Here is a 16,038-nt window from a genome sequence, read left to right on the forward strand (position 1 = left end):
ACATTATTGAGATCTACGGAACATTGATTACCTAGTTCAAATGTGTCACACCTTGCTCTGTGTCATGTTTTGATTATATCTTCATTTGTCAGTTAAAATACCACTCTTCTCTTCAGAACTACAGTTCAAAAATCTATTCCAATATATTAACAAAATGGAACACATAACAATGGAAGTTGAGCATGAAACATCCTCATTACAGATTGGCCAGCTCAGAGTCTGGAACTCATCACTGAACCAATCAGTGAGTGCATTTGAAGTTGACTTGAATTGTGAGAAGCAGAAAATTACCAACGTAGAAGTTACCAACTTCTTCTGAGAGTTGAAATCTGAAATTTGGAGCAAGATCTAAACCCTGGGTGTTTAAGTTTAAATATAATTTCAAATCCAGAGTTCCAGAGCAAATGTTATGTTGTGTTAAACCATATCAGCATGTTTGTGCACATATTCTACTGAAAAACAAATGTACAGAATTTTCTTACAAAACACTTACAAAGTGTTTGACAGTTTAAAGGCTGAGCTCAACTTAAAATACCTGAATTCACGAATGATTGAAACTTCTGGACATGTAGTATAGGTGTGGCATAATTACGCCCACAAACCAAAACATCCAGGCGACGCCTCTTACGTCATTGTGCGGATGTTTATTTTTTACACACCCGTTTTCCGAGGGTAAGAGGCGTACGGTGAGAGTGAACTCACTGCCAATCAGAGCCCAGAACAGCGATGGAGAAGGCGGGACTAGACAGAAAGGTGGGGCATGAAAATGAAACGCAGTGTATAAATGAGGGAGCTCTGAACTCTTTGATCCGAGTCTCCGTCGTTCCTCGCAACAAAACTACGGTAAGTGAAAAGCAGAAATGATTTTGTGAAAGTTTTCTTTTCTAACTCAGTTTTATGGAGTTTTCTGGAACCTCTTTGATGGTAATTAAGCAAATGTGGGCTGTTGAAAAGCAGCTGGCGTTATATTTTGACTTTATGTTCAATCTACAGAGAGAGAGAGTCTGTTTGAAGTCAGTTGCTCTAATACATGGCTGTATAAAGGCGTGGTCCTCCCCTCACAGATTTATGAAAAAGAGTGGCTAAAGGAGAACGACACCCTTTTTCAAACTTTCTACAAATGTACATGTGCATATCTACATTAACTGGACACGTGAGAGGAGCTAGACTCAAATTTGCCTTACAGAAAATCAACACAGAAGAGCTCCCAAATAAACTATATTTACCATCCTTTCATCATGGACAGCACTGATGATTTAAGACTGGTGTGCCAGTGTAAATGCACACTTAATTAGTCTACAATGCCTTATTCACAATATGACTAAGTGATTTAATTGTGCAGGAATTCTAAGATTATGAGAATGAGGAATATAATTCTCACGAGTGCAAACAGGTAAAGCGTAGTCTAGGGCTTTAATATCACTTTAACCTAACAATGGCTTTGTATCCTTAAGCATGGAAAGAAAAGGCTTTAGTGAGGTGCATAATTATTGGCAACGTGCAGGAGCCAACTGTAAGGAATGAGTTATTTGTGTTGTGTTAATTGGGTTTAGATGAAATATGAGACTGAGATTTGGAAAAGTGAAAGTAACCTATGATTTCTGACCAGTGCAGAGCAGTTCATGCCCATGCAGCCAAATTACTATATTTTTGTAGTCTGATTTCTGAGATTAAAGCTTTAGTACAACACCTCTTTAACCAAGTTTAATTTGTGCAGATCCACCTCCAACATGTCGCTCATCCAGAGCCTTCTGCAGCAGACCATGTACATGGGCAGCGATGATTTGGTAAGTTTTTGCCTCAGTTTACTGGAGGAATGAGTGAAAAACAAGCATCTCCTTTTCTCTTCCTCTTTTTTTCATTTGCCAAAGTGTGTGGAAAATCTGAGAAATCAGCGACCAGAGAGAGAAGGGATGGGGAGGGTTGAGGTAAGAGAACTGTGAAGAAGGGAGTGAGAGAGAGAGAGAGAGAGAGAGAGAGAGAGAGGGCCACATTTAGGAGTGTATGAGTCAGAGGTATGTTGAACCCCTCCCATTGTAACCCGTCATCCGTTTTGGTGCAAGAGGAAAATGCCTTAACTGTTTGTGCCCTCTGATACTTTTTGGTTGATCTAATGCTACCTACAGAGGACGTTAAATGAGTATTTCAATTGAAATTTCTGCATACATCCATGTTTTATATGTAAACAAAGATAGAGCTTTATTGCAAAATTGTAGAAGATTGATAGAGTGCAAAAATAATGGCTCATATCTCTAAAAAAATAATGCCGTACATATTTAGGGTGTTGTAAGGCATTTGTTTCTAAAGCATTCCCCTGTGAGGATTTCACAGATGTGTTACTTAATCTAATGGCTGCTGAAGTCTGAACATTTAAATTATTAAATTGGTCAGATTTCACAAAATATTCAGCTGTAATCATGTCAGTTGTGATTGTGGAAAATAAAATGAGGTAAGTTTCAGTCGACTCTGTTTAGGTTCTTTGCTGCAAGCCTATGCCAAGTCTCCAAGGTGTGTTTCGTTTTTATAATCTAGGGGTGTGTTAGATGTATCCACATTCTTTAAAACATCTTGTTTTATTTAGATTTCCCAAATGGACTCTTGTAGGGATTAAGCGGCATGTTGGTTTTTAACAGGGAGCGGCTGAACATGCATCTGTTGGGGAATTTAACAGTGGTTTTGTGTGTGTAGGCTGTCCAGGGGACTGTGAAGCCTGCTCTTCAATTCAGTGCCAGTGGGGATGCTGCTGTTCTGGACAAAGCCATCAAGGCAAAGGGTCAGTAATATTGTAACATATTGCATTTCTTACTTGCTCATATTTTTTCCTAAAGAAACAACCCACAATTTAATCAGCAGTGCACTCCATAATTTACAACTGCTCCCACAACTGAGAAAAAAAATATATACAGTAATGCTTAGTGTTTTTGATAGAACACTTTTGCATTTATTCAACTATTGATGATTAAAAGGCTAAATTGTATTAAATGAAAGTTGCAGAGTTGATGATTGACAATTTAAAAGAGATTCACAACTTTTAATGTTCATTGGTGTGTCACAATGGTTTCAGGTGTCGATGAGAACACTATCATCGAGGTGCTCGCCATGAGGAGCAATGACCAGCGGCAGCAGATCAAGGCTGCCTATCAGCAGGCCTCTGGCAAGGTGAGGTTTCAAAGTTTTGAAGAGAAACAGCCATTCTATAAAGTTAACCCATTAAAAAAATGTCACCTGTGTAGTCTTACACAAGCTAAAGCTGTGGGGGTGGGGTGGGTGTGTTCTATGAAAGACATTTTTTCACTAAACCTACCAGTCACTTGGTAGATATTAGACTTCTTTACAATGCAGGTGTCAACTTGCAGAAGTAAACCAAGGCAAACTCACTCAGTCAACACAGTACTCCCTTAGAAAAAGCCGGAAAACCTTGCTCACCCATTCAGTAGAACTGTTGCTTGCTCACCCATTGAGTAGACCTTGCACACCCAAACACTCAACTTCTGCCACTGTACCTTCTTTCATCACTTACTGTGTTTAATTTTTACTCTTTTCTACACTGTATAGTAATTGTAAATGCACTATAGGCATTACATTTCTAAATGCAGCTTTATTAAATTCTTATTTAATTATTTTATACAATACAGAGTAAATTTAACCCACCCATGTTTGTTTGCATATTGTGACCTCCTAATTAAGATTAACCAACTTTTGAAGATGATTCAAAATACCTTTAAACCACGTTTGTGTGTGTTTGATGAATCTCTTGTCTTCTGTTTTCAGCCTTTGGAGGGAGCTCTGAAATCGGCTCTGAAAGGCGAGCTGGAGGATGTGGTGCTGGCTTTGTTAAGGACTCCTGCCCAGTATGATGCCCAGCAGCTCAAACTTTCCATGAAGGTGACAGACCATAATATCACACATCAACCTAACTATATATAACAGAACCTTTTTTTATTATTATTTTGTATAGATAAAGCCAGCTCTATCTTGTGACTCACATGGATTGTAGTATATGTGCAGCGTTTGTATCAAATGTAAAGGGTACATCAAACCCATTGCATCAGCTGAGAGCAAATGAGGTATGCACTTAAGTCCACTGCCACTGGAACTTGAATGAATTTGTCTGAAGGTGGTTAAATGGAGGCGCTATAAGGTTGTTGCTGAGACAAACTATAAATTTAGCTTAAATTCCCATTGATTTCTGTTATTCTGAAATTGAGCAGATAAATGGTTCCTAATTTTGGTCATGACACTACAGAATATCACTTTATTGGTCTATTAAGAGTTGGAGTACTTGGAACTGTCCATTATAAGATTTCATAAATCTGTGATTAGGGCCTGGGCACAGATGAGGACACACTGGTTGAGATTTTGGCCTCAAGAACCAACAAAGAGATCAGAGAGATCAAAAAGGCCTACAAGGATGGTAAGCTTGCTCACTGAGTGTCAAACCTATAGCATTAATGTTAATTCATCAGGCTGTGTATTTGTAGTTCCATAATGAAGCATAAACAATATTTAAATAATAATTTGTGTACTACCAGTGCTATACTCAAGATAAACCTTGTGTGTGAAATATCAGGACATGATTCCAGACAACACACTCACTTCTCAGGACAATATTCACTTTTGGTGATATGTTAGGACACAAAAGCATGCCCTAACATTTAAAAAAAAAAAAAATTTCAAATAGTAAAAACTAAAACACCAAGTTTAATTTTGGTTCCTGAGGTTAGGTGTAGATGTAGTATTAGTTAAATTGATCATTCTGTGGAATGTCCTAACGTGTATATTGGTACAAACATGAGAATATGTGGGATTTATTTATTTTTTTAAATGTAGAATTTAAGAAGGAGCTGGAGGATGACATCAAGTCTGACACAAGCGGACCCTTCAGGGATGCCCTACTGGCTCTCTCAAAGGTAACTTTAATTCTGCATGCAAATACATCAGTCATTGAGTAGTAAGTTTCTGTGTAAGATAAAGGGAGAGACCAAGGAATTTACCTCTCTGACCAAGGAAACTTCTCTTCTCGTTCACACTAACAGGCTGCCAGGAGTGAAGATCGAATCGTGAACGTGGAACAGGCAGACAATGATGCCAGGGTGAGTGTTTTTCTTTGTATATAAAGTTATATTCTAAGGATTGGTCACCCTCACCCCTCTACATATTCTCGCTCAGTCAAGAAACATGTCATTTGACAGAATGTTCAAACTTATTGAAGGTATTGTCACTGTCACACAGTTCCAGGATCTGTGTCCTGGGTTCAGGCCCTGCCTCAGAACTCTATGAAATTAGATGTTCTCCTTGTGACTTTGGGGTTTCTTCCCTCAAAACATGTTATTAGTTTGATTGTCTGTCAAACTGAGCCCTGTCCAATTTGTCATAAAATTATGCTGTAGTTTAATCAGCATTCATTTTTAATAATAAAAGCGTCTTTAGTCTAGTTCACCTTAGAAAGAGAAGAGAATGTTATAATTTCTATGTCTCCAGGCTTTGTATGAGGCTGGAGAGAAGAGGAAAGGTACAGACTGCAAGGTGTTCATTGACATCCTGACAAGCAGGAGCCCTCCACAGCTCAAGAAAGGTATTTTTCACCTCACATAAAGGTCTCGAATACTAGGAATAATCCATTTCACCAATAAGACAAGAAAATTTACATTTGGGTGAATTTCAACATAACTCTCAATCACTGACAATTAACCACAATAAAGGAAAATTGAAGTAGCTCAAAGTAATTAGTAATTGTAAATACAAATGATTAGAGCAGTGTTGCTTATGAATATGGTGGCTTGTGATTGATTACATTTTTACAGTCAGAGTTTGTGTTTTTCTAATTCTATGTAGTGGTAGAATTTTACATTTTTACGTTACCCAGATCATTTTAAGCCCAAAGCCACAACTCTCTACAAGAAACAAGCTAAAGGACCCCCTTATTTTACAACCCGAGTTTTCCACTTCATAAACTACTCTTGGGTGTAGACTTAAACTTTTTGTTCAGTCTTCTGTTTGTTGTTTCATTTGCACTCCAGTGTTTGAGCAGTATTCAAAGTACAGCAAGGTGGACGTGGCCAAAGCAATTGACATGGAGCTGAAGGGAGACATTGAAAACTGCCTACTTGCCATTGGTAAGACATTTGACACATTGAACCCAATTGTATGCAATTATATTAGGATTCTCTGTGGGCTGAATGAGATGAACACTGTGGCTTTGTGGGGGGGGGGACACTGAAATTTTGTAGTCATACTGTGTAGCCAGCATCATGCCCATATCTGGAATTTGGAGTCCAAGTTTAATTCCTCAATAACAGCAATTAATGGAATTGGCATATCTAAATATAGCTGTAGAAGAGTACATTTTTAAGGTAAATCATACTGTATAAATTTAATAGTAGGCTTACTTTTTTGTAACTTCAGTGCTGTGGTTGATTCATAGCTAATATGTGGAAATTATGACTAAAGTTGGAGAAAATTGTGACTAAAAAAATAATAATAACAAAGTCCAATATGGGAATGACACATGACTTGGACTCCGTTTATTGTGATTGCGTTCAGCACAAAGCTATTCAGGAGAATATTGAAACCAAAAAATGTTACATTCTCTTGTGCCTTTTAATAAGCATCTCAAGCTCGAGTTCCCATAATTTCCTGAACTTTTCTGTGCTTTTCTTTACTACCCCTTGTCAGCCCTACTTGATTTCAATAGTTGGAAGTATAACAAGAATGATGTGTTGCAACCTGAGTTCCCTGCTGTGCTAAATGCTGTCACACTGCCACTGTTTCAGGAACAGGTTTTAATGTAAAATGTTAGTGTAAAATCCATTTCAAAGTTTAAGATATTTTAAAAACCAAAAACAAATTGACTAATTAACAAGGGTTTTCTCAAATATTACTTTAATAAACGAATTGGAGTTAAAAGGTGGTGCTGATTTATCTTTTATTTGTGTGTTTGTCTCCTAGTGAAATGTGCTGGAAGCAAACCTGGCTTTTTTGCTGAGAAACTGAACATGGCGATGAAGGCAAGTTTAATGTCTTGGGTTCTCAGTCAGTGATCCTAACAAACAAGTTGTACAGTCATCTACATGTTAACACACACTAACAAATAATTCACCTTAATGCATTTATATTTGTAAATCTACTTTGGCAATTGCAGGGCAGTGGCTACAGAGGGAAGATCCTGACCCGTATCATGGTGTGCCGATCTGAAGTGGATATGGTGCAGATCAAGCAGGAATATAAGAAGAAATATGGCAAGACCCTTTACCAGGACATTCTGGTATGTTCTGATTACAGGTGGCACCGATCGCATACAAGTGAGAAATGCTGAAGCAGATGTAGGAGGGGAGAATTTTGGTCATCATATTTTTACCCATTAAATTGTATGGAGGAATAAAATTAACTGATTAACAACTATTTGAAAAACATAATAGTTTTTAAAAAATCAGCTCATATTGATATCAGTACTAATACTTGATTATAAGCTGATATCAGACACTAATCTGTGTTTATTGAGCCTGCCACAATTTATTTTTTATTTATTATTATTTTTTTATTAATGTAACTTAAAGCCAATTCCAAGTCAGTCAAATGTGGAACTGGGATGGTGAGACACTAAACTCTAACAATAACCTCAAACAAATGCACCACACTTGGCTTAAATTGGTTTATTAACTAACACACATTTGCAACAATCTGTGTAGGCACAGTCTCATTTCTGAGCTATAAGAGGCAATCTGACTATTGAGACAATTTGACTTGTGTGTTCTATTTTTCCAGGATGACACCAAAGGAGATTACGAGAGGATCCTGCTGGCCTTGTGTGGAAGTAATGAGTAAAGAGCTGCATTCTTTCTGTTCATGACCAAGATGAAAACAATTCTGTCTTTGCAAAATTTAAACCAAGAACAACTTTGTGTAAAGAAGTAAATTAATCAAGACGTCTGTAATTAAATAAATCTTTTCAGTGCCATTTCCTGTGTTGTGGTCTGGAGTTCAGTGGCAAAGGTTAAAGTAATTGAAATCCTCATATCATACTGTGAATCACTCTGAAGAGGCCTGTGGGGCATGATGAAGAATAGTGAGTGGGTGTGGGAAAGTGATGGTTCCTGATGCATGACTGGGCCTGGATACAGTTGACAAAGGGGAAAAATGCGTAAGAACAGTCTTTCATGTAAAGCACTGAATAGCACACCCTAGTGGAGAAGGTCATTAATGTCGGTGAGTTCCCAAAAGTAAATTCTAAAGTGTTGGAGTAAGCATAACACTAAGATGCTGGTAAACTGGGCCCTGACCTACAAAAGGCTTTGTGTCTAGAACTTTTACCTCAGCAAAATAATACTATAAGGGGGGGAAATGGTTTTTTGGGTGTCACGTACCCCAAAAGACCACAGCAGAGGAGGTAGGATCTGGGTGGTGGATTCTCACCCTTGTGGACATCTCCACCAAAAAATGCAAGAAGCTAACATGTTTTACAAAATCAACCTGAGGAGACTGGAAGCAGAGTTCAGTAGGTGGTTTGAGGAGCCTACGATACCTTGTGAAGACCATGTGACATTAATTTCAAACCCTTACCAGTTTAAGGATCTGTCAGCAGAATTCCAGCTGGAACTGCAAACTGGAATAGACATGGAAATAACACTACAATATGATATTGAGATGAAAGCCAGGTCATGAACATTTGGGAGGAAAGAAATAAAAGGGGAACCCACTCTATGGTGCTTACACATGTACATTCAGGTCTACAAAGCTGTTTGTTTCTCTCATGTAAGCTCCATTTTATAGAAAGAATGTACAATCATACATAATCACTTTTATAAATATTGGTTGGTTCTTTTTTTTTGGTGCCAAATATAATTTATAGCTCCTTTGGGCATTGAATATACACCTAAAATGCATTTCTTTCAATTTCTTTCATTAAAATGAATGAATATAAATAAGTGTTTGAATAAATGAGTTTATGCGCTTTGTGTTTTCATTAAGATAAAGAGATAATTTCACTTTCAATCAGATACCTATTTCTGAAAATTAGATAACTGTCCTGTGCTGTGTTCCCTGTTCATTTTATAATACACTATTTATGGTTTTCACTATTTTGTAGTAGTGTCTGAAAATGGGACAATTTTCAATGCACTCAAACACTGAAAAATACTCTCGTGCTAGAGTGCAAAATCATTCTCTACTACCCTGAATTCAGTGCCCTGTAATAGTACACTGTATAGTGAAAAATATAGGGAATAGTGAATGAAAAGCCATTTTGGACATAGGATTTTTGCTCTTATATTTGAAGCAAGTGGTTGTCTAAGAGTGATTTAAGGATTCACTGTATGTACACTTATCTAAAGGAATACGAATATATTGGTGATGGTGGTGAAACGGCCCGGGGTAAGCTTCCTTTATTTTCTAATTCCAGTGTTGACAGGTATGTATAGCACCTTTAAAAAAAAAATGAAATCTGCTTATACGCCTTGGTGGCCGTGTGGAGCTGCTCGCGGCTGATTGGATAAGAGGGGCCGTGACGTCAGCGCGTCGCTGTGACGCGGGGTGAGTGGTAGAGCAGAGGGAGAAGACTGTGGCGGTAACGGATGGAGCTTAGTGATACTTAACTGTACATTAATTTATTTTAGCTTTAAGAAACTCCCAGAATACAGCGTCTTTAGTGAATACAGTTTGTGACACTCTTTGGGAGGCAAACTGCTCTTTAAGTGTGAAACTAAGAGGCTAGAAAAGCTTCAGAATTGTCGCATTTGTGTTAACGTTAGCTACCGGTCACAGTGTTGTCTTCCGAGTTTCTTTCCATTTTGTTGTTCCTCTTTCAATATTGTCTCTACATTAAAGACTGTGAATTGAATAAACATAATTTCATATTATTTAACTCGTAAATCCGCTCTCAAAGTGGTTAAATGAGAGATAGGACTGAGGGACATTACCTGAGGACAGAGGAGCTGAAGTTCACTTCTGGAACTAATTTCTCGTTCCACCTTAAATAGTGCAGCTGTAACTGAATGTAATGTCAGATTTGTACGTATTTATTGTGTCCACTTTTTGCTTTACTATCTACACGTTCCATTCTTTTCAGGAGGCTTGGTTTCAGTTTTAAACGAACAAAAACGGCAGGGATATTGAATTTAGGTTGAATTTAGTTTCTCACGAATAAAATTAAAGGTTTATGTACTGCATAGTAAGCTATCTTTTCCATACGCAATTTTCTGCAGTTAATTGTCGTTTAACCTTCATTTATTCTTTCTTAGGTTTTTGAAATTCTTGTTTAAAACCGGTCCTTACACTTCCATTAATTATTAATTAATACATTCTTTGACGTCAAAAGTTATATAATTAGATTTATTATTATAACCTAATTAATGCTATTGTTACATTCTTGTGTATTAGTATTAGTGTTATTATATTTGTCTGGTTTTATACTTTATTTTGAGGTGGTAGTATCAGTCATTCAGTCATTAATTCATCCATCCAATACATTGATCCATCAGTATTGCTTCTGTTGTCATTGCTGTTTTTGTTTATGATGTTTTGAGGCAACAGTCTAATTTGACCTGTTTATGTTTTTGCCCAGGTTAACACTATGAGCTGAAGGTCCCCCTGTTTTTTCCCCTCCCTCCCTCCCTCCCTCTATCCATGATGAATGACAAGCTGGTGTTTTTGGGGCTGCTGTACTTCATCCAGGGCATCCCCTATGGTCTACAGTCATCCCTGTTGCCTGTGTACCTGCGCGGTGCCGGCCACTCCCTCACCCGCATCGGCCTGACCAAGGTGCTTTACTTCCCCTGGGTGCTGAAGGTGCTGTGGGCGCCTCTGGTGGATCGCACGGGCTCCAAGCGCTGCTGGCTGGTGGCCACTGTGGCGGGGCTGGCGATGGTGTGCCTGGCCAGTGCCACTGTGGCCCCGGAGTCTCAGTATGCAGCAGTGGCAGGTGCCCTGCTGGCCATGAACGTGCTGGCCTCAGTGCAGGACATCGCGGTGGACGGGGCGGCTGTGCGCCTGCTGCGGGGACAGGGTGAGCTGGGCCTGGGCAACACTGCGCAGGTGGTGGGCTATAAGGCTGGCTCTGTGTTTGCTGGTGGGGGGCTGCTGGCCGTAATTGACGTAGCTGGTTGGGGTTGGATGTTCACCCTCCTGGCGTGTGTCTATGGAGGAGTGGCTCTCTTTGTGTGGGGTGCCCCAGTGCTAGATGGAGAACCCAGCCGGACGCAGGGAGAGACCCGCAGGGCTTCCCGGGATGTGGCGCGGCCATGGAGGATCTGGAGGAAATTGATGTCTGTGCCTGGGACGCCGTGGACTGTTCTGTATGTGCTGACATATAAACTAGGTGAGTGTAACAAGTGGTGTATCCCCAGAAGTGAAGCTCGACCAGGTAGCCAGTTTGAGGAAAAATGAACAATCAAGCAAGCGACCATAATAGCTAAGAAGAATGTGCCATAATCAAAATATTTACACAGAAAAGTGTTCATCATTTTACTAAAACATCTACCTATGCAAGAATAAGACTTAAAAGTGAACGAGTGGCTGCCATTTCTCTGCATTTACAAGCCTTTACTGTCCAAACCCACCTGAAATATTTCAACTAGACAGGACTGCTGTTTAGCGTTTAAAACTTGCATTTTATTTACAATTTTCGTAGTCAAACAATTTGTTCCACCTTATGTGTCCGTTTACAAATCTTATTGGGGTTATTCGCAAGCTTAATGAAATTCTCAGTTACACTTTAAGAGCTGAAGCTAGTACTATAGCTTTTGAAAATTTTGAAGCAACTATTCCAGTTCATCCGTTTAAATCACACAAACCAATTGAATGTGATTTTACTAAACATTTACCTACTTAAGCGGAATGCAAATATTTAAAGAACTGCTACGGTTTTCACTGCATTTAAAAGAATTTACTGTCTAAACCACATTAAAATTTCACACTAGACAAGGTTGGTGTTATTTTCTATTGAACCATATATGTCATTTTAGGAGGCAGATCCTTGCTTCTTCATATTTAAGCATTTAGTTTCACATTAAATGGGTCAGTTTAAGACTTTTATTTGCATCATTATTCAGCTTCTTATTGAATACTCATTTCCATGTTAAACAGATATGCGAAGCTAAAGTTAGCACTATGTTTATAAGCAAAACTCATTTTGAAACACTTATTTCTTATTTAATCCATTTAAAACATGAGCAAGTGTACATCATGTCACTAAAACATCAACCTATTGAAACGCTTATATTTGATGTGTACTACCTAAGATTGATTTCTCTGTTCCAGCTAAAATAGCTAAATATGAGAGGCTTTTCAAACACAGTTCTTATTGCTTAATTTGTTTAAAACACACACGAATCTGCATCAGTTTCTTTAAAACAAACAATGGTATTTATACATTTCAATCATGTTGTTATTCACTTTGTTCATATAAAACACACAAAGCACAGTCCTGCCACGTTTCAAATGTCGCTATGCCTCACTTTCTTTATATAAAACACACAACCTATGGCTTTACTCTTTTTAATCTATACATAGGCATCTGAATTTCAATATTTTTTAAAGAAACTATTTGCTGTTACCTGTTCAGGAGAATCTCGCTCTGTTCTGTAGTGTTGCTGCTTGAATACTCCCTCCACTTTTCAAACACAAGGCCAATATTGTCTCTCATTTTACTCCATCTGTGGTCATAGAGCTATTTAGAAGGGCAATGAGGCTTTTTGGGTCAGGTAAATTATAACATTAACTCTGTTCACCTGGCTGCAAGTCACTGTTTGTAGACCTGGCAGTGGTGGGCTTGAACTGTAAAATGATTGGACAAGAGGGCAGACTGGGCACTTCTCAAAGAGAATAGACTGCTTTAGCAATGCTGTGAGAGGCAGCAGTGTTTTAGCTTTGACTGTTTCCTTATTCTATGATCACACACCCTGGACATTTTATTACTAAGTACAGTAAATATATTAGAGGTTGCTCCTTTAATCCTTGTCCTGTTATCCCTGAATCATGCACCCGATTAATAAGAATTAAAGTAAAATTAGTTTGAAGTAGTAAACATTTTAAACAGTGCATATAAACTAGGGCTGTGCGATATTGCTGACAGAAATGTTATAAAATATTTAATTTCATTCAATATGGATAATTGCTGATCATTTTCAATTACGTATTTTTTCATAAATAACAAGAGAAACGGCTACATTTAAAGACTTTGGGCAGCACTGTGGTTCGGTGATTAGCAAGTTTGCCACCCGACAGCTGCTTCTCGCCAGACTGTTGATTGAGTGTTGAATGGAATGGCATTCTGTGCAATGTAGATTGTAAAGTGCCTTTGGGTATCTAGAAAGGCACTATATAAGTATAACTACAAATAAAATTTAATTAAAAACTTTTTCATAGTGAACCACCTTATTTTAAATTTGACCACTTTATGTATGAAGACAAAGAGTTATTTTTCAACACAACAAAGAAAACTACACACAAATAAATATGGAATGATCTCACCTTTATATAGACATTAAATAACAAAACCAGCTATACCAATAACACACATCAAAATTTGTGAAAATTACAGTTTCTAAATGATTGTGATATTCCACTGAGCTGTTATAGAGAGAATGGAGCATCCAGCTGCTACGCCAGGTCCACTGCTGGTTTACTGGACTAAGTGAATGAATCACGGGCTGAAGTCTCTCGTGAGGAATTCGTAATGCTTTACGCACAAAACTTATGGACGTCTACCCAGCAGAATCTGCAATCAAGAAGTTCGGTATTAGATAGATAGATAGATAGATATGGGTGTGAGACTTGATTTGACAACAGTACTCTAAATGTGATTTACACTCAGCAGCAGGTAGGGGGAGCTCAGGAGACAAAAATGGAATTTCTTACATTGTATTCATTTAAATGCACAATATTTTAAATAACTTGAACTTAGTAAATAAAATATTTCAAATGTAAATATAGAAAGTCGAAGTCAAACTTAAGGTAGATCAGCCAATCATTTGTAAGACAGATTAAACATTGTAAAAACTTCTAAAGATCATTAAAAAAAGAAGAAGAAAAAGAAAAGGAATGCAATGTAAACTGCAACATCAACTTTGTGAGCTAACATCAAGATCTAATGGATTATATTAAAAGACAGTAACTTCTCAGTGAAGTACTTGTGGTACAGGACAACACAAGTGTCACCTATGCAGTGAAACCAGACTCTTTCAACCATGCTAAGCAGTAGCATATCAATAGCTGTGTTCTAGGCTACTGCATTTTCATATGGTATTGATGCAGATTTCCTCTCTATCTTGATGCTCTGTGGGTTTCTTGAAATAATATGGCAGATCTAGGTCAGCGATTACAACATTTTGCATACTCCAAAGGGTGGAAACAGCTAAGGTGAAAAATAGTGATGTCCCGAATGTTTTTTGCCCCTGCTGATACTGAGTCCTGATCCGAAACTTAGATATTCCTAGATAACACTGTTACACAGTGCCCACTTCAAGTAAACTCAGCCCAGTTTATCTGCTTGACACTGAATATCTTGCAGTAAAAAAGAATTTGCCTGCATCCAAGCCACTGCTTAATTTGTTTTTATAAGAGAATATACAAATGGTGTCTTTATAAACAGCTCATATTGAATATTTTTAGTCTTATATGAAATTGTGTAATGTAATTTTCTATGTATCAATAATTACTTTGATTAAAAAATTCAGTCATCTTTTATTCATATCACATATGTGTTGTAGGAAAGATTGAATGTAGTTTCTAGGGATGCACCAATACCACTTTTTTCCTTCCGATACCGATATTTCATGTTCAAATACCTGCCCATACCGAGTACCAATACCAAATCTATCTATCTTAAATACTAGATAAGTGCCTATAAATCCAGATATTTATATTGCTATACTTACAGATTTGATTTTTTTAAACCAGTGTTCTGTATCGCTAATAAGATATAATTAACCCGAATGAACAACATTTACTTATTTAATAGCTGCACATTAAAAATGTTAAGTTTCAAAGCCATGAAAAAAATCAATATTTCCACAATACAGTAACAAGTACAAGTAGGAACACATAGTCTAGCCTGACTGAACAGCTTTTACAATGTTATGAGGTTATTTGTCACGAGTGTGAAATGCATTTTCTAAGGACTGCTGCTGACCTGTGTTAGCGTGCTTCTTTGTGGTTGCTTGAATGAAGTCAGTGTTCTTTGACATGCCTTAAGCTGGGGTTACACTACACGACTTTTAGCCCAGTTCAGACCAGTTGCAGCATATAAAACGTTTTTTTTTTTATCCAACTTTGAACGTAGGCGTGTAGTGTAAACTCTCCACAAACTCAAGGCTGAACCAGTTTCTTCAACAGCCAATGAGAACAGCACAGAAAGTAAAGACGGGCGCGTGCAGTTGAGCTCTACAGCAAAGGACAGATAAAACTATGAAAAACTACAATATACTACATAGTGCTGGATGCACATGTCCCCAAATAATGAGTATTACCTGTAGGAGAACATGGTGCTCCACACAACACGCTGTTACAGCCTTTATTCCAACTGAGTTCTAATACTGGCACGCGCTCCTGCTAGCACAGTTTCTGAAGGTGGAACGTAACTGCAACTATGTACTATTTTCCTAATCTCCAGCTCCTGCTGCAGTGTGTAGGGACCGCGCTGACTGAGTTTTCATATCCACGACCCATTTTTACATGTTTTTTTTTTCTTTGTGAATCTGTACAAACTGCAGCGCAAACCATAACCGCAGAGACTTGTACGTCTGTATTTATCAGTGTTTCCTAGAAAGTGCGAGTTGTGTGTTTGGTTGGGGCGTTTGGGTTCATGTAGTGTGAAATACCCAGTCTGATTACAGTCTGCGCCGACTTAAATTCAAGCTGCATCTAGCGGAGTGCATGCGCATCAGTATCTGCTTCATGGAGTGTGTCCTGAAAAGTGCACTGTGTACTACATGTAGGGAATAGGGAGAAGTGGGCCGTTTCAAACACACCTATGGTATTGGTACACTCTGTAGCCGATACACATGCTGAGTTTAAGGGTCAGTATCGGTGCAACACTAGTAGTTT

The 16,038-nt window shown here is 38.1% G+C and overlaps 3 protein-coding genes across 3 annotated transcripts in view; 2 read left to right on the top strand and 1 right to left on the bottom strand.

Annotated features, from left to right (window-relative positions):
* Nucleotides 1-12,590, bottom strand: part of LOC136676549 (uncharacterized) — a 42,715-nt gene extending 30,125 nt beyond the window's left edge. The window contains exon 1 of the mRNA XM_066653641.1: nt 12,549-12,590. The gene's annotated coding sequence lies outside the window, so the exon portion shown is untranslated. The remainder of the gene's footprint in view (nt 1-12,548) is intronic.
* LOC136676621 (annexin A1-like) lies at nt 759-7,953 on the top strand. The gene is made up of 13 exons (XM_066653730.1): nt 759-843; nt 1,718-1,787; nt 2,689-2,773; nt 3,065-3,159; nt 3,772-3,885; nt 4,324-4,414; nt 4,831-4,910; nt 5,037-5,093; nt 5,482-5,575; nt 6,021-6,116; nt 6,949-7,007; nt 7,142-7,264; nt 7,765-7,953. Exons 2-13 carry the CDS (start codon nt 1,731-1,733, stop codon nt 7,822-7,824), a joined length of 1,011 nt encoding a protein of 336 aa, XP_066509827.1. The 5' UTR covers nt 759-843; nt 1,718-1,730; the 3' UTR covers nt 7,825-7,953.
* LOC136676876 (major facilitator superfamily domain-containing protein 3-like) overlaps nt 9,597-16,038 on the top strand; it is a 46,031-nt gene continuing 39,589 nt past the window's right edge. The window contains exons 1-2 of the mRNA XM_066654146.1: nt 9,597-9,991; nt 10,559-11,311. Of these exons, the coding sequence (XP_066510243.1) occupies nt 10,621-11,311 (691 nt within the window). The 5' untranslated portion in view covers nt 9,597-9,991; nt 10,559-10,620. The remainder of the gene's footprint in view (nt 9,992-10,558; nt 11,312-16,038) is intronic.

The sequence above is a fragment of the Hoplias malabaricus genome, chromosome X2 (assembly GCF_029633855.1).
Source record: "Hoplias malabaricus isolate fHopMal1 chromosome X2, fHopMal1.hap1, whole genome shotgun sequence".
In the NCBI taxonomy this organism is placed as follows: Eukaryota; Metazoa; Chordata; class Actinopteri; order Characiformes; family Erythrinidae; genus Hoplias; species Hoplias malabaricus.